This window comes from Anopheles gambiae, chromosome 2, assembly GCF_943734735.2.
Source record: "Anopheles gambiae chromosome 2, idAnoGambNW_F1_1, whole genome shotgun sequence".
Classification (NCBI taxonomy): domain Eukaryota; kingdom Metazoa; phylum Arthropoda; class Insecta; order Diptera; family Culicidae; genus Anopheles; species Anopheles gambiae.
In genome coordinates, this window is record NC_064601.1 from 8,057,980 (window position 1) to 8,076,751 (window position 18,772).

The window sequence follows — 18,772 nt, forward strand, 5'->3', positions numbered from 1 at the left end:
CCCACCCAAGTGACACACTAGAAAGTGAAACATAAACCACCGAAACGATTCATTCCCAGCGTTGCACTCCGCGCGCGCGCTCACGCCCCGTTTGACATCGCTGCGCTCCCTCAAAAGAGTACAAAAAGAAACCATAAACATTTGCAACATTATTCCCTTTTTTCAGCACAACCCGACGCGGAGCAGGAGGGATGGTTTGGTGGGTCTTTGCTCGAGAGAAAACGAATCGATTTAACATCTTGCTGCTGCTGTTCCGCTTTTTCTTGCGGTCAGGGCGTCAGGTTATGCGCAGTTTCTTCGAACAAAAAAAAGGAGGGGGGCACAAACAAAACAAGCGTAAGCGTCTGTGGTGCAACGCTGAAACATAAAACGCTCTCCCACCTTGCATCCCTCCCTCCTCGCCAAAACCCTTTGGGATGAAACGCGCGTGGAAATCGAAAACTTCCCCCGTGGATGTAAAACGTATTAATAAAAGAACACACCACGCGCGCGCACACACACACACACAGTCGAAGAGAAACGACCCGAACCAATTGGGGAGGGAGGGAAGGTTTTTGGGGTGGGCAACGGCGCCCGAGGATCGGGGGATTGATAACATTGCATTTTATGAATGGTAACCACCTCCTGCCAAGCACACACTAAAGCAAATAAAAAGCAAGGGCACCATCGCTGCACCAGCGCTGTTGTGTCAGTGTGTATGTGTGTGAGGGGTTTGTTTACCCGTGCTTATGCTTACCTGGTTCATTCATTCATTTGGCCCGGTTGTGCTAAATCATTCATTCATTCGCCAACCAACATAGTACACTGTTCCGCGTGCGTCTCGGCCGGAACCGCTCCGATCGAGCCTTACCAAGACGGTTTTCTGGACTCGAGCGACTGGATTTCCTTGAATGGCAACCGGCCCCACCTCGCGTCTGTCGAACTTGTAATTTGTTGTGCGAACCACCGTGCGAGGAAGAGGAAGACAGCCGCGGTGCTGCACCTCGCTCCGGTTTCGATTGTCAACCCGCGGCGGCAATGTATATGGAGTGTAGGCGAACCTGATCTCCGGCGCATAGGACCAAAAGACGACGCCCGTACTGTGCGCAACGAATTCATCCCAGTTTTGATAGCCTGTCATGACGTTCAAGTTGTGCAGGGGAAGCCAGAATGAGGCCGTGATTGGGCCGTCATGTCTCCGGAGCAAGAACTCGTTTGGCGAACTTTACCTTCTTGGACGAGGACTTGTGCTTCTAAGTCCGCTATTGCTGTTGGTCTAGTTTCTTTCTCTTCATATAAATATGATGAATTCAATGGATAAGCATTAGAGCTTAAAATATGACTTAACTCAGCTATTTTTTCCAATTCAATTAATGCAGTCAGTTATTTTTTCTCGCCTTTAAATATGAAGAGTAGGATCCCAATTTGCTACACACTCTGCTGGAATAATGAAGCTTTCCAAACTCCCAGAAACGGGGAAAAGAACACATATGCAAGTACTCATGTCCGTACTTCATGTTTGTCAAAGCCGTCTCCCCTTGGCAGCCTCACCCATTCCCGGTCCCGGTGGAAACGTTATGGCCAACGAGCAAGTCACGACGCAGTCCGGCACTACATTTGACGTGTTGTAGATTGTTTTCCTTCTTACCGAGCCGTTCCTCTTCTTCAGTTTTCACGCTTACCGATCGCTGACAACTAATCGATAGGAAAGGGAGAGGGGACAGGGAAAACAAGATCCAATATTTGTTTTAGCATAAAAATCACGCGAGCAGCACAAACGTAATGCATGCGAGAACAATATTGACAGCTTCTAAGCAAATAGCGACCGCGAATGGGTAAAAGGTAGAAAGGTGAGGTGTTGTTTTGCTAGAATTCCAGTATCAATGTACCCGGTTGACTGGATTTACTGTTTTAGTAGTTGGAGTACTTCGTTTTGTTTTTGGTTTTGATTAGCGTTCTCCTGGTTTGAATAATGAAAAAAAAAAACATAATTTTCACAAAATACATGAAAATAAATAATACTTTTATCTAATAAAAAAAACTATTTTTCCTATTTCAGCTGCATCGAAAACTGCAATTGAGTTCTTCAGCGTTGAAGCTTCCCGCCTTTTCAAACACAGCCTTGCCACAAACCAATGCAACGCTTTGCACCAGCGCCATCTATTATCAACCAAACAAACTAACGAAGCGTTGCACAGTGAGCGAATATCGCTCTTACTTCGTTCAAAATTTTTCTTTGAAAAGTGAACCACTTTTATGCCATTTCAATTTGCTCTCACCACAATATTATGTTTAGTGAAATTTTAGTAAATAATTTAAGCATTTCCACTTACCTTTTCTAGTCGCACGCACTGCTGATGGCAGGTGAAATCGCACACCACGCAGCGCAATCCAATGTCCAGATGGAGCGCCTTGTGGCACTGCTGACACAACCGATCGTACGACGGTGGCAGAATCTGGAAAATGTGCGTAAACTTTACCGCCTCAACACTCGCCACCGGCGGTGCTTCCACCAGAAAACGGGTAAACTTTTTCGTGTCCGCCAGCAGGCGCAACTGTGCCTCCCGGTGCGCCTGGTCGCTGGCCACCGCGGCCGCCGTCGCCCGCGTCGCCTCCGATCCTACATTCTTTGGTGTGAGCGTAATGATACGAGCGTCATGGAAATTTTGACCTCGCTGGGGATTGGCATTCAGCTGTCTCAGTATCTGCGACGGATCTTCGTCAATGAACGGTATGCTACCCTCGCTGCTGCCCGGCGCTATGATTTCGTTCTTGTTCTCGTCAACCGGTGCAGTCGCTTTGCCGTCGCTCTGGACACCACCGTCGTCACAGACTTTTATCGACGGCACCACGACATCGTAGTTCCCATTTCCATTGCAATCGATCTCATCCCTGCCGGCGCCGCTTTGCTGATGTTCCAGCGATACGTTTGCCACCGTTTCCGGCAGCTTCACCACAATCTGCTGCGTGGTGGTCGTTATGCGACGGTCCGGCTTGGGCGGTGGCTCGCCACGGTCTGACAACTTCCGCTGAGGCTTCGGTGCGCCCTCCGCCGCTGCATTTTCCGGCTTTTGGGGAACGGGCTCGTCGAAGCTAAACTTGACCGTGTTCAGGTGGCGCGTTAGCTTGTCGTTTTCGGTGTTGCGGGTGTAGGTCGTGCTCTTGAGATTCGAGGACTTGAGGCGCGACTTTTGGAGCAGCTGCTGCTGGAGTCTATCACGGCCGGCATCGTTCGGAGGCTGCGTCTCCTCGCTGCTCTCGTTGTCAAAGTCGGCGTTCCGGTTCGGGGCCAGCAACCGTTGCTCGAGTTTCTCCGCGTCCGATAGCAGCGGACGTCTAACGGCGGGAAGTAACTGGAGCTTCTGGGTATCCTCCGGCTGGAATTGGAAAATACAGCGAAAAATCAATGCAGCTCAATCATTTACTCACTGTCAATTGCATTCTTAAGAGGGGAGAAAAAGTGGTAACTCTACGTCAAGAAACAGTTTAAACCGTAACTTTCACCGATAAACCATTTCCACAAAGGGGTTATTGTTCCAGATTTTGCAATCATATTCCCTGTACAAGGCACAGGGTACAATTTTCCTGAATCTCAGAGCTTCAATTTCCCGGGCAACAGTTACGGGCAGGGACAATTGCACATGCTCGTAAATTTCCTGTCCGTAACAGATTGCAGTCGGACGGTCGTTTGATACACAGACGGCCCCAGCAGCCAAAAGCCAGGAAAATGGTCTCCCGCTTGACCGGTCAACGAGTGGCGATTCGGTTCGTTCTCTTTCGTGGAACCCAAGAGCGCACTCGAAAAGCCCAGCACACCACCGACCACGATAATCAGACATCGAACGATTGGGAATGGAGATTTATGGACACTTACGACACTCCCGATGGTACACGCGGCAACTGGTGGACCACTAGTGGACGAGTGATTAAAAAGTTTCCTCTTTTGGCCCAAACGTATAGGGGTCATACTGGGACAGACAACAAAAAAAATGGAACACACCGAGCCTTGGCAGACTGAGTTCGGGATGCTCAGCGGGACATTCAAAATGGACGGCACGTGGCTGAGTTAGGATGGTCATATTTGTCTTGCTTGTGCTGGAGTTATTTGTTGTAGAAAGTAAAATATGATTTGCAACTGGGCAATAAGTGCTTTTCACAAAGTTATGCATGTTCAATCATTTTGGTTGAGAAGTTTGCCGGGCTATCATATTGATTTTGGAAACTTTGAATGCATGAATTACCCTGGAACTTGCTGACAAGCATCCATTTTAATTTACCAACTTCCATTCATTATATTGATTAACGCACTACCATCAAACTCATGGCCCTCAGTCAGTTGCGTAAACGCACGCACTTTACTATTGAATATCCATCATAGTTAACGCAGCGAGAAGGGCTGAGTGTATTGATTTGCGGCACACAAAACGGCATAAATTGAGTTTAAGTGATGTGACAGCATTTCTATGACAGTGACAATAATCTCGACACTCTACACTGCTTGTTTGGGGGTTGCGTTCTACTCAATGTCCCAATCCCAACCACGATGCGCTGTTGTGCATCTTGCTTCGCAGTTCAATCGACACTTGGTGATGCTCTTTGTGGCCGAGTTCTTTTCCTTCACTTACGGACGCGGGTAAAAGCAAGTTCTCATTTCATCGGTATCGGTAAGAGCTCTGTGTAAATCTGTCGTCACCTTTTCCTTTTTCGTGCTCACTCCCGGCAGCTCAGCTGATACAATAAACTTACACGTGACCCGGAAAAGAGCGCTTAGGAATGGACTCAACCAAACACAAGTTGAAATACTGCCGTATTCTATCTTTTTTTTTGTTCTTGCTAGTTTCACCCTTAGCATACACGCATCCCTCACTGACGGATTTAATGGAACGGCAGTAGCGATAATTGATACTTTCTTTGCGCGTTTTTACTGAGTTCCGTGTACCACTCCTGCGAGCCACCGGTAGGTAAATATTTGCTTTTCGGGTATTCCCTTCCCACGTCTTTGGTCGGTCTGATTTGATGCATCGTTGCTTATGCAATTAGAATTTCTCGACTCGTTTGTGGAAACCTAATACTTGAACCCGGTACCACCCGCTCATCATTCGCAGGGTGTGATTGTGATGCAATGCTCTTCCGAAGGGCTAATCCTGAATATCCGTAGGTGTACGCTGTCGGCAGGAAGCATCGAAACATTCCACATCCGAATCGAAAGGGGAAGTTTGAGAGTGGAAGAGGGGAAGAAATGTGTGGAAGTAGGTTTTGTTTTTGTTTTGCCAAACGCCAAACTCAATCGACGTAAATGACTTTTCGCCTCTGGGGCAGAGAGACATCTACAGGTCCGCGCACTGCTGGAAAATACCATCTGCTTCCGACTCGAAACGGTTTGGCCTTGCTTTGTGCACGGTCGCGCACACATTGTGGCGTATGGGGGATGTGGGATGGAAAAGGAGATAAAAATTAACACTAATTGATTTTTTGAAATCATTCGATTTGGTTCGCTTCAACTGGTGGCCTTGCTTTCGTCTTGTTTTTTTCTTCGATTTTAACGATAATTTTAAATGTGTTTTTGGAGCATTTTTAAACGATGATATAATAAACATTGTACTGTCGTTGATGTTGGTTTAATGTGACCCAAACATCTTTAGAGACTACAAAAGATGTCTATATAGCGGAATTTGGGGCAAGTGTGTCACCTTAAGCATTTCAAGTTATAACTCATTAAAACGTGTTTTTCAAAAGCCGATTTAAATCTCATAACCATTTTACATCTATTTCCTTACTTATAAATGAGTTTCGCTTGAAAAAAGTGCAAACAAAACAGTTTTTGAAGCGTTTTAAAAAGGGTCCAAAAAGACGTTGTTTTTTGGGCTATGGGGCAAGAGTGCCACTCGTATGGGGCAAGACGGCCACCTGATTAAAATAACCGTATTTCTTTGATAATTGGAAATTATTACGTTTATACCACTAGTGTATGTATTCCTACATGTCTTGAGTCACCAATGAACCCCTTTTCATCACAAACTGTATCGCAATATGGGTTGTTGCTGGTCTGTTTTTCCAGAGTAGAATCCGCTCGTAAAAGCGCACCATACCGCTGAACGCTACAACAATGTTTACATTTTTACCAGCCTATGAAAGATGGTGGCACACTTGCCCATAATAGAGATGGCTATTCTGCCCCAAAAGTTGTAACTTTTTTGAACTTGAATTTTTCAGTGACAAAAAGAAAGTGTTTTTCAACTAACCCCACAAACAATTTCACGTTTTCTCAGCTATACGGTGGTGTAAATATTTTCTCGGTTGATTGTTCGCATAATTTTTGAGAACTTATTTGGTTGGATTTAAAAATTATAATATTCTGCTCAATTTTGAAACTCAATATAAATCAGTTCAAAACAATGTGAAATATCGATTGGTCTGTATGAAATTCGGCTCAGTATACCTAGTCATTGGAAAGCAACCAACTGTATACACAATTGATCATTAAACTAAAGTTTTTAAGGAAAAGTGCTAGGTGGCACTCTTGCCCCGTATGGCACACTTGCCCCAAATTCCGCTATTCATTAATTAAAAATTGTTCTAGAAAATCATTAAAAGTCATAAATTTTGGTATGCCAGCTACAAGATACAAATAAGATGTAGTTTTTGGCAGTAAAACAATATCCTATTCCTAAAAGTTTCCTCTTCTTGGAAACATTCGTTGCTCCGATTTCCCACATCCGTCAAACCCCTGCACAGCGTGAAAGAATTGGCGTTGAAATTTGCAACCTTTGTGGTTTGTCATTTCCCTGTTCCTTTTTTTACACAACACTGACCAGTTTCAGTTGCGGCTTCACGCAGAGTTCTGCTGAAAAGTGGGATGGGAAAATCATGCTGGCGGCACTTTAGCAAACACATCGAGCGGCGAAACGGGCCAACGTATATCCCGTTTTGACCGATAATTGGATAATGATTCGATCGATCTGCTGACATGTGGCTATGATATATTGGACCGGCACTGGGCCGAGGGATAGAGTCGTCTCTGGTAGATTTGCTTTCTTCAAACCGCAACGAGCGGTTGGCAAAGAAAACGGTGTGTGTAATTTCCGGCCTAGCGCAAGGTACGATATATGGTAGAGTGTCCAGCAGTACACAGAGTCTGCACAACACTCCGGGAAAGCCATACCATACCGCACCGGTAATATCCGTGCGAAAGCCGCATGATGGATGTATTACTTTGTGGCTTTTGCGAATGCTGCGTGTGATTTAAAGATCACGACCGCAAAGCGGTGTGGATCGTGTTATGCTACACCTTTTGCGATTCAACACAGCCGTATTTGCATCTTACGGGTTTCGCACACACACTCTTTGGGCCGAATTTCAGTGCTTTCGGTTTCAACAAATAACAATTTTTCTTTTCAGAAAGACAAATATGAGTCAGTTCTCACCATCCCCACGAGTAGCATCCTATAAGACCCCAAAATCTAAAAGTATGTAATAAAGATGGACGGTTTCTTCTGTCGCCTGCCTGCAAGCTGGTAATTAACTGTCAAGGATACACATAAATAAAACCCTTGATTTACGCCCCAGCAGCGGGCATACATTTTGCAGTGCTGTTCCATTGCACACTTTCTTGGAGATGGATTTTAGAACGATGGGCAGGCGAAAGCAAACCCAAAACACAGCAAAAAGCCCAAAATCTAGGTCATCCGCATCAAATAGCACCGGCATCAAGGCTGTGCTGCTGCATATACGGTATAAGCGAGGCTGCATCGAAAGGAACCTACACGGGCAATCGTGAATGGATGATTGTTCGTTGTGAATGGGAATTGCAGTGCCTGTCATTTTCATTTTCGCACGACGCAAAACTCATGCCTTGCGTGGGTGGGTGTGTTGGGGGTGAAAATGCTGTTAGTCCTGTCCGGATGTGTACTTGTTCCTGCTTTGACAACGATTTCACGAGTGGTTGTTGCATAAAATGGTAAAAATCTTTGCTGGATTGACAATAGCACAAGGAGGGTACTGCAAGATGTAATTATGCTTATGTGGATCATTACAGTGTTAAAATGCAACTGTCACTTGAAACTACAAAGTGAATTAATCCGCGCACAAACCAGCGAGTTGGCTCTCTAATCTCTAGTAATATATTTTAACGAGCCTTACTAATTGCTCTCATAAAACACTAGCAGTAATCAAGTAATGTCTCCTTATTTATTACAGTCATCGTTGCACTTGCTCGTTGCTACTTACGTTCAGTATCGGACTGCTGATTTGGGGCCGTTTTTTCTCCTTTGAACAGAGGCAACCCCACGGCATCTTACGGTGGGTGGAAGGGTTGCCACTGTCCTGATTACGCACACACACACAGTCGCACAGCTCACTCCCAGCTAGAGCGGCTCACTTTCACAGAGAATGTTATTTGGGTTTGCACGGAACAATAAGAACACAAACTGACACAATGCGGTACAAGTCTTTTCCGAATGCACATACCGACAGGAGCGTTTGTGTCGTTTCATTGTCTAGAGCTGTTCGCTCCTTTCTCCCGCAGATGATTCTTTACGGCGTGTATTGAGTTTCACATTTCACTGTCACTTTCATTACGACAACAGGATATTGTGGTGAGGTGTTGCCGGTAAATGTTCTATTTGCGTTGCATCCTTGAATTTCGTACCATGCTCTTGGGGCCATCGAACTGTAAAGAGAGAAAATATAATTGAAAAGTTGAAGATTATTGTTTGCCTTAAAAACTTTCAGACATGAAGTATTACTTATGCATATAATAATTCGAGGTTTTGGTAAGAAATCGTCCCAAAGACTCGATGTGGAGTAAAAAATAACATAATCAAGCAGATACTATTTGATCCAAATGCATTATTCACCTAACAACGCTCTATCGTCAATCTAATTTGCTAAATAAGCAACTATCTCTATATGTGTACACACCCATCATCACCCCATCAGCATCATCAGCTTTCACTGCTAGTTCAAATAACGCCCTAACTAATTGCACCGTAAGGTTCATGTGTACCTTTATCCCGATTTATCCTTCACGTCAAATGCACACACATCGCACCATCCACTAAAGCAAAGCGATACGTTAAGAGCTTACCAATCGGGACGCTCTCGAGACGAGGAGTGTTCCAAAGTTATTCAGCGTTAATGCGCGAAATGTACATAAATATGTGTATTGCACGTACTGCACAAATACTGTTTGCAATTACTGGTTCGCTAGTGACAGCGTTTACCATCGCAAGCGGAGAAAGAGTACACACAACGCCAGTACACACGCCTTCATTCCGGACGGTGACGATCGACGATGATGATGCACACGCCATCCACACGTTTCTGCATTTATGTCGAACCCCTTAAATGGCGATATTTCTCGTGTTTGATTTTGGATGAGAGGGCGCAACGTTCAAGCGCAAGCGGGGATGGTGAATTGCTTCAGCTAAAGTGATTATTGATTTGAAGATAAACATTGCCAAAAAGAATTTGCTATTTAAATAATTGCTAATCCGTTTTTGATAATCGATTTGCAATTTTGGGACACGGTTTAATGTCTGTTCGCGCCACTATGTGTGGTAGTGTGGTGACTAATCTTCATACCATACCGCACCCTCGCTGCCTTAAGATAACATCAATTTCCGCGAAAAAATCGTTTGCAAAACAAATCCTTGTTCAGCGTGAGGACTGGTACATTGTAGCTGGATTTAAATGCAACATCTTGGAGCCCCCGGAACATCCCCCTCAACCACCATGTCGAAGCCTGCTCCTCGTTTTGCCATCATACTGCCATCCGCTCTGTTGCTAGCTTTTCCGCACATCTTGTCAATCGTACTAAAGTGCATTTTTGCATTTCTATTGCTGTTTTGTTTCGCTTCACACGATCCAACACCCCCTTTTTAGCGTTTGGCTGACCGTTGCGGCGCTACCACTAGCTCACGTATCGTGTCCACATGTCGTGAGGGAAGCATACAAGAACGTAACAGCGAACATACGCTGTCTGGCACCAACGTACCAAGCGGGTCCAGCTTTTGAAGAGTTATTTGCTTTCATTTGTCATGCGCCGTAGCTGGCCGCTGCTGGAGCGAATCTGCCATACGAAACTGGCAATGGAATTCTTACCGATCGGTGGTCGGCCGCCTGACAAATGCAACCAACGGTACAGCGGGACTAGGTTTCTGCTTGGCGCGCATTAGAAACTGTCTGTTTGCATTTTGTGGCTGTTCGTTCTCAAAAGAATCACCATTTACCGACACATACGACCGCGGCGGGACAGCATAGCACTGGCGAGAGGACAGTTGTGTTTTACTTAAACTTTTTTCTTCTTTCTGAGACGCCTTCCGGGAGAGTTGGAATCTCGGCGGTATAATCTTCCCGATACATCTCGCTCGTACAGAGGCGGCAGAGCTGCACCTACATCGCTCTAGCAGGAGGATAGCAGCAACACTACGTGCTCTCGAAACGCGGCTTAATCTCATCGTTTGCGATTCGTGCCGCACTGCCGATGGATAGCGGCCCGTCCTCTCGAATCGATCCACGGCCGCCCGGCCAGACCCGATGGGATTGACTTTTGCTGTCAATACATATCATTGTTCCCGCGTGAAGGGCTCGCGGAATACGTGTGGGTTTGGAGAAAGTTTGCTTCCAACAGCGGGCCGGCGACGGAGCCCGCCCAGCTTTCGTTCCCAGCTCCCCACTTCGTTCGATTTTCGTTTATGGGTTATATAGCACAAACAGTAATCGACACATGCGGCGGCTGCACGTTGATTGGAATCGGAACTCCAAACACAGGCACACTGGGAGTGCTTCCAGAAAGGAGAGTGCCTTTTGTAATGCTACATTTCCGGCAAAACCTTCAAGACAAAAGCTATCTGCGTGGGATGATGCTGGGCCGCGTAGCGGAAAGCCTCGATTGCATCGAAGCTCTCTTCGTAAACCCGTAACCATAACACTGCACATTAAATGGGTGAAAACGGAGCATAAAGACGGGGTTGAGCGGTTGGGATTGATATAAAATGCAACATTCAATTCCACTACTTGACAGTGTGATTATAGCAGCTGCCATGGGAGAGGGTAAAATAAACACAATAAACATCAAACGAAACTGGTAAAAGGTGCCAACGTATCTAGCTCGAGGTGTTATCGTAAGTAGAAGGATAAATATTAAGCAAAACGATCTGGAACGTTTGTCTAACATTTTTGAAAAGTTTGCCACATTGCATGACTAAAACTGGCAAGATGAATTCTTCAGACGGATTAGAATTTAAGAAAAATAGAATCATTTGTAAAGAGTAAAGGATCAACTTAACATGGTTGCATTGAAGTATTAACAACACATGAGTTCGATTATCTTGGCCCCACAAAAAAAAAACAGTCAAACTGATCAAGACAAACGATTCTCTAAACTCGGATAAATTGTGACTTAATCACATCCAGTCGTTTGGAACATATTGCACGCAAAAAAAAATAATGCAATCAGCCCTCGACGCATTCCTTCGTTCGAAAGAAAAATACAAAACGGCTTAACATGAACGTAATAAATGTTCACACTTCACTCCGCCTGACAGTGACGGCTTGACGGGAGGGAAGATGTATGAAAAATTAAGCAAAAACTTCAACCCAAAGATCGCTTCCCGGTTCCCGGGGCACACTGCATCCCGGCTCGACGTTCACAAACAGACAACCCGGCCGAACACAAAGCAGAATCCGGGCGAACACAAATTACTTGCACATTAAATGCTCATCTATCAAAGGGGAGCCACCAGCAAAGTGCAAAGTGGTTTTTCACTTTTGTTATTGCTCTCGATTTCATTTTGGGATGTGCGCGGTGGCACAGTCCGCTGGTCCACACAACGCCATATGCATACCGTGCGGTCGCAACTGAAATGCAATACCGACCCGAAAGGCGGACGGCGTCTGTTTGTGGGTGCATGTGCCGGAATCGAATGCACAATTTATTACATTTTATAATTCATTCCAGAGCATCAGCGCTGGGATTTGGGATGCCGAAATATATTGGACGGCTATAAATAACTGACAGAAACATCAGCGTGCGTGCGAAACGGGTAAGATATGCCAGGCCCTACCGAACAGGATTGGAGCGTGTGCGCGTGCAAAGATGAGAATATTCTTAATTTCGAACAAATGATTCAAGATAACAGATCAATTACATCAGCGATCCGGAGGGAAAGGAACCAAGAATGAGAATTAAACAATACAACAATTTTGATGCATTAAAAACATTGGGCAAAAGCTCGTTATTGCAACTGATCAGATATCGAAGATATGATGTTCAAAGTGTGGGTTTTCCTGATGAACGATAGTGTGCCTCGTTGCGGTCCTCTTTGTACGACAGCAACAAACACAAAGTAGTGGGTGCAGCACAATTGTTTTACGCTCAGTTGATGGAGTTCATTTCGATGATGACCTAACGCATGATTCCAAATTCAGATCACGGGGAAATGAATTCATCCTCAGTTTGGATCGGGGGTAAAGTGAAGATTGTAATCGAAGCACGCCCCGTCTTTCCCCGTGCAGAAGATTGCTTAAAACACGAACAAATTACATTTGACGGCAAAACAAGGCTATCAGATAGAAGGATTTATTTGAATCTAAATGGGTTTTGGGGTACTGGATGAATGCATGAGTCAGTATGGCATTGAATTGAAAAGTTGGTGACTTTATTTAAAAAAAAAACAACACATTCTAATGCTACCCCAGTCAAAACACGAAATGAGCAAAGTTTGTGGTCCACCCCGCTGACAGAGCGATTATTTCAATCAACATCTATCAATTAACTAATGAGTGATTGAAGGCAGCGCCAACCGTGTAATTGGGTCGCGCGCGCACACTGCTAGCCGCTCGTGAAGCCACTAATAACGGTGGGCGCGTTCTCGCGCGTTGACCTTCCAAATTAATTTACAGACCACCAACACCACCGCAACAACACCAACAATGACAAATCGAATCTATCCGGTCGGCTGCATTGTACTCTGGCGGAGACCGGGCCTCGGGTCTTTGGGCGTGCAAAAAAGCCATAAAACTGTGCCTTCTTGTGACTTTCCGCCTTCAGAGATGCCTTCGCAGACCTCAGACATCAATGTCGCAAACAGTCCAGGTGGTCGACCCGGGCATGTTTGCCAGGTCAACCGCAACATCGGCATCGGGGTGATCAAGCGTCACTAATGATGGAGAAGCGATTGACGTACGATTGGATGTAAACGACAGGCCATGCGACGCAACTCCGCCAAGGAACTGTGGTGACTTTTTGGCGGGTGGCGGCTATTTGTGAGTAAATCTGTGCGACTCTCTGTGCAAAAGACTTGCTTCTAAAGCCCACCCAGAGCATTATCCGTTCGGGTGCTTCTTGTTGTTGTGTAATAACGGAGCCGCCCTTTTGCAACTCGCTTATGAAACACGCGCCGGAAGCTAAAGTAAACTAAATACATCAGAAATACCAAACCTCCCACACGGCGCAGTACCACGAACTCATCTTCTCTTTTATTGTGTGTTATTAGGCCAAACCGAAGTCCCGAGACACGGTTCCTTCATTGAGCAATTTTTCCCATCGGAGGTTCCCTTCACAAAAAAGCGCACTCTAACGCAACGCCTTACTTGGTGTAACAGTCAATAAAACAAACGGTTTGTTTATCCCGCACACAGACGGGCCCGTTGTGTTTGTGCGCGCGGCTGACGCATAATTAACGAATGCATGCGGCTTCTTGCTGCGTGTGTAATCGGGGTATTTCGATCAAATGCACCGTGGTGCCAGCCGGACTAAGAATGGGCATGTGGGAGGGCTAGAGAGAGAGAGAGCAGGAGAACCGAACCCATACGGACACTTTTCCGGTGCGATTGCAATCGCGCATTGCCTCCGGGAGTTGGCGTTCGATTGGCGACGCCAGAATTACCAACAAACAGTCATGTGCGCTTCATGGGGCGTTTGTGGGGAGTTGGACGGGATGCTTCTTCCTTGCCGGAAGAAAATGTAAATTGCCAGAAAAAAGAGCAACACACATCTGTGCCTTTGTGCCTGGCTAGGCTAGAATTTCTACACCACTAGAACGCATGTACAGCATCAATCCGGGCAGTACGTTCGTGTGTTCCGAGACTAGTGTTGTTAGTACACAGTGGTTTGTGGCAGAGAGTTCGAGGAATGCAAACACTGCAGCATCGTTTTTCCTTCCCTTTGGAATGAGCAGCTTAACACTATGTCGCTCCTCTTTCAACTTTCCACCGAGGCACCGGGAACGAGCCGAGCAGATATAACAAATTATCGGCCAGCCGTAGGGCCGCGGTTAAGGGTCGGCGTCTGTTGGGTGTTGTGTGGAAGAAAGAATGTGTGTGTCCAGCCACTGTATCTCTCAGAACTCGGGCCGCGTTTGGAAGCGTAATTTTTCATGGTCCCATATGTGTGGCAGGGTGGCAAATGCGGAAGTATGGCGCACTGGCTCCGACCCAATGGTCCGGTCCGCTGCATGAGAATTGGGTCAGTTGGGGTTGTAAAAGAATGAAGCTGAATGGGAGAATAGTGAGAAGGGGTGTCGAGTTTTTTTTTTGCTTTTCTGTGTAAATCTACATTTCCGGGATCTTTAAAAGGGAATTCAAATACGCATGTTTGAGCAATGTAAGGCATTGAATTACGCTGAACATTGTTTATGCTTTAATTGGCTTACTTATGGATCAAAGAATGGTTCACTTACTATGCTAAAAAGAATTTTTGTTCTAAAACTGTTTCAAAATAGGAAGAAAGAAGATATTTCATATTTCCAACTATGAATTGATGATGTATTTGATGTCTGAACAAATGATACTGTTCAAATTATCTGGACCATTTGAAGTTGTTTCTAACACTCAGAGTTTCTAGAATCTTCCAATATTTTATGGGTTTACTAATCGTTCCTAAGAGAAAACATAAATTTTCCACCCAAGCATCAATTCCTGCTATCATCTCTTAACGCTATCTTTTTCATGCTTCCGTAGGAGAAGTGTTTCCCATCAGCGCTCCTCTTCCAAAGCTGCTTAGTGAAACCCTTCAACAGTGAGCGGTCGCCTCACAAAAAGATCCGACCCGACTAGTTATCCGATTTGTTTTTCATCCGCAAAATTTTGTTCAATTAGCGAACGAAGCGAGGCATCAAACGGTCCATCATTCAACAACCACAAGCAACCATCAAGCACGGTACAACGCTGCTCGGCTCTTACAAACCTCCCGAAATCACACGACGATATACACAATTTATATGATTTCTCATTCTCTCGGGAATCTTGCCCGGGAGTTTCCACTGTACCTGGCCCAACGCAAAACGGTCACCTTGCACACACACACACATTATGATTTATGTTCGCACCGGTACTAAACCGTGTCCTACGTCCGACCACCGCAAAGGAAATTGATATTTGATAGGCTATTATTAAGCTGAACACCTTGTCGGTGTACGCCCGTCCTAGATTCCAAAATAGTCAACTCCGATCGAACGCAACGCGGGACCGACCCGAGCGCTTTGGTAATCGCAAAAGCCGTGGAAAAGTTCATCGAATCGTGTCGCCGCTCGTTGTGATCGATTTAACAACTCCGATAAAAGGGGGGTAGGGAAGGAGCGTGAAAGAAAATCTCCTTTTTGGATTGGTGGGCTCCCTTGCCCCTCTCTCCAAAAAGAATGGGAGCGAATGAGCTTTACGTGCACTGTTCCGGAAATGGAAAATCGGTAAATAGGCCCTGCTTCTGGCACACAATGTATGTTCACTCCCCCACTTACCTGTGACGCTTTATCGGTGTCAGTGACATTAACGAGAGTCGGTCGGAAAAACGGGTTAAGGCAATCCTTTTGGCAAACGAATTTCTGCCACCATCTCGAACTCGACTCGACTCTAATCCTTTGCTCACGACCTGCTTACCAACAGGTCGGTCGGGGTAGCATTATTACCGGAATGCTACGGTTCAATGTACTGCGTTGTGGTGGAGCCTCAGCGGCGGAGCACCGAGCACGGTTGCCATTACAATTATGAGCTACGTGCACGTAGGTTACCGTGTGTTATGTTTGTGGCCTATGGATGGTGCGACTGTGCCGGAAGCCATACGAGGGAAGGAAAGGGAAAGTGAAAGAAATCCTAACCCCGTGGGAAGGTGCTAATGTACGTACAAACGGTATTCCTACGGCGAAGGCATGACAAGATGTACATTAATTTTCCATTAGGAATTCTTTCCTTATTTATTCAATTGGGCAAGCCGAATGGCCAGAAGAATGTAAAGGTTTAAATGCTTTCATTGGGCAGCTTTTAATTCTACCATCCGCTGGGCTTTAATTTACTCGAAACGGTTTCTGAAATTAAGTCATAATGTTTAACTTCTTGTCTAAGAGAAGGGATCTCAACAGGTATGTAGCTTCAAGCGTACATTGTAAATGATTTATCATACATCACATAAACCTTTAACCAGGTGCCAGAAAATTTCTGCTTCGAGCATGTGTGTGTGTGTGTGTGCAGAAGATAACGGCTCACTCGACATAAACATGGTCGAAAGAGGCAAAAACCGCACTGACTAATAAAAAATATCATAAACTCAACCCTCTGAAGCTGCAGGGGCAAAAAAAAACCCAGTACATCATCTCACACATATAAGTCTTTCCAAGTACTCACACACACACACACACACATGGAGCAAAGGGTTCAGGTAAAGGGATCGCGTAATTAATTACCAAGCTACCACTAATGCAATTTTGCATTGATTAGGCCTTCCCGGTGCCGTGTTTGCGTGCTCGTGTTTTGCGCACCGCGGGAGCATTCCACCTTCTCACCGACGACACGTCAGTCGAAGTCAGTCACGGATTGGCGACATGTTAATTTGGAGCGATTGTCACACTCGCTCGGTCGCGGGCGCGTGCTACCGCCGATGCCTCTTACCGCCGAAAGCTTTCCCAAGCGAGTCCTTCCCCTTTCGCGCGGGGAGATAATTAATGACCTCTGGGTGCTGAATGAAACGGCACGGTGCGGGCACCACAGCCACACCAAAACGGGCGTGTAAGCAGAAGCAAACACCGTGCAGCTTATCTGAGATTTTTGGTCTGCATCGGGCTCTCGGTAAGCGCCTGTCTGTCTGTGTTTTTTTTTTTGCATCAAACGTGGCGTTTGCTGCGATATTCAAATCAGCACGTTATCTGATAGTGGCTGGAAACTGGTTGGCAGGTAGTTTTGTTACAAGTATGTAGATGCTGTGTTTCGATACTATCACTGCGAACGCGACAGGAAGGTACATCATTCCAACAGTGGGGGCAAGATTGTCATCTCTGGCGTGTGTGGAGCCATTCGTATTGCTAACCAGAGTGGAGCGACTTTTTTTACATAAGCATTTAATGCACAGATTTTCGTGTACGACTCAAAATAAAGTAACTTTGTTTTTTTCGGTTGTTGGAAAAAGAAATGACCTCCCAGAAGCAGCAGCTTTTACAGCTGCTGTCAAAACAATGCATCATTTTTAGCCCCGTGTCCGATGCTTAACCAGATGTGCTCCTGTTTATTTGTTTTAAAGATCAATTAGCTCTTTTAAGCAATACACCAGCCATACCCTACGAGTACGTAGCAAGAGCTTAAAAATGTTTGGTTGTTTTAGTCAAATCGCTTCCGACACATAAACCTTTCTGAACGAGTTTTTTTGCACATTATACATTTGACCCTTTCCGGTATCTATCAAGCATGTTTTTCTGAGCACACGAAATCTCTTTTGAAAATTTTCACACATCACTGTTAGGTCAACAGCTCTTCTGATTGCCTTTTTCGAGGTCATCGTAGGACTGCAAGAAGCAAAAGAATAGAAAAAACGTGTTGAATTTGACGGAAGCATGATGGAAAACAAAACGCAACATAAAAGATGCTCGTCAACAAACACGGCGTCCTTTACCATTGGCTCGATAAACAAACTGTGATTATCGTTGATGAGGCGCGCAACGTTGCCGAGAATTCTTCAAGATAAACCCGAGATGGCTCTTGAGCGACCTTTTGGAATTTCAATTTGAACTGAATAATCAATTAACGACCGCCATGAACACAAAAAGCATTCACAACAATGTCCCCGCAATAAACGTGTTGACATGGTTGTGAAAAATTGCAACATTCATGGGTCGCTTGAAAGGCGACGACACGTGCAACAATAGCGCTTGGGGTATACAAACACGACCCGATAACTTAATTATAGCAAAAACGTAACTCGGTAAATAAAGACAAATCGTAACAGCTGCAACGGTACACACCCGATACGAATGCGCATCCCTTATTTTAGTTGAATCTTTCTTCCCCGACCGACAATCGAACCCAAGCTCTGCACAAAACGCACCATCGCACCGGGCTAAGCGCAACAGAAACCATTAAGCTTTGAAGTATCAATTGGCAAACGACGGTATGCCGTTAAATGGCAAACGGCAGCAACCCCGCCGTGCCGTGTATCAACCCATTTCGTGTCGCTCTAGATTCCCGAATGCGGCCGGTCGGTAGTACCCGATCGATGACGAGGCGGGCACACAGCGTGAAATGACAATAAAATTTTAAATCAAATAAATTTCCGCCCGTCGCGCGTTGGTTCCCCGGACCCCGGACTTGGACCCCGGGTCAACAATGACGGGTACGGGTGCTTCCGCTACGCACCGCAGGATGCCAAACGACGGTGATGGGCCCTAGGGGTAATGTTGTTGGTCCGGTACCATTTTTGGGCACACCTAATTGCGCGGGTGTGCTGTTGTGCGTCGACATTGCGTCGCGAGGATCGACCGTAACGCAGGCGGATCGAGATCGGTCCGGGAGGGCATTTAAATTGAATAATCAC

At 45.7% G+C, this 18,772-nt stretch overlaps 1 protein-coding gene across 12 annotated transcripts in view; it reads right to left on the bottom strand.

Moving 5' to 3' along the window:
• The window catches only part of LOC1281495 (tensin-1), a 155,809-nt gene that overhangs the window by 98,629 nt on the left and 38,408 nt on the right, over window positions 1-18,772 (bottom strand). For all 12 annotated transcript variants that reach the window (XM_061643734.1, XM_061643733.1, XM_061643741.1 and 9 more), the window contains 2 exons: window positions 8,206-8,647; window positions 2,313-3,356 (listed from right to left, as the gene is read on the bottom strand). In XM_061643734.1, coding sequence (XP_061499718.1) covers window positions 2,313-3,356; window positions 8,206-8,271 — 1,110 coding nt within the window. In that variant the 5' untranslated portion in view covers window positions 8,272-8,647. The remainder of the gene's footprint in view (window positions 1-2,312; window positions 3,357-8,205; window positions 8,648-18,772) is intronic.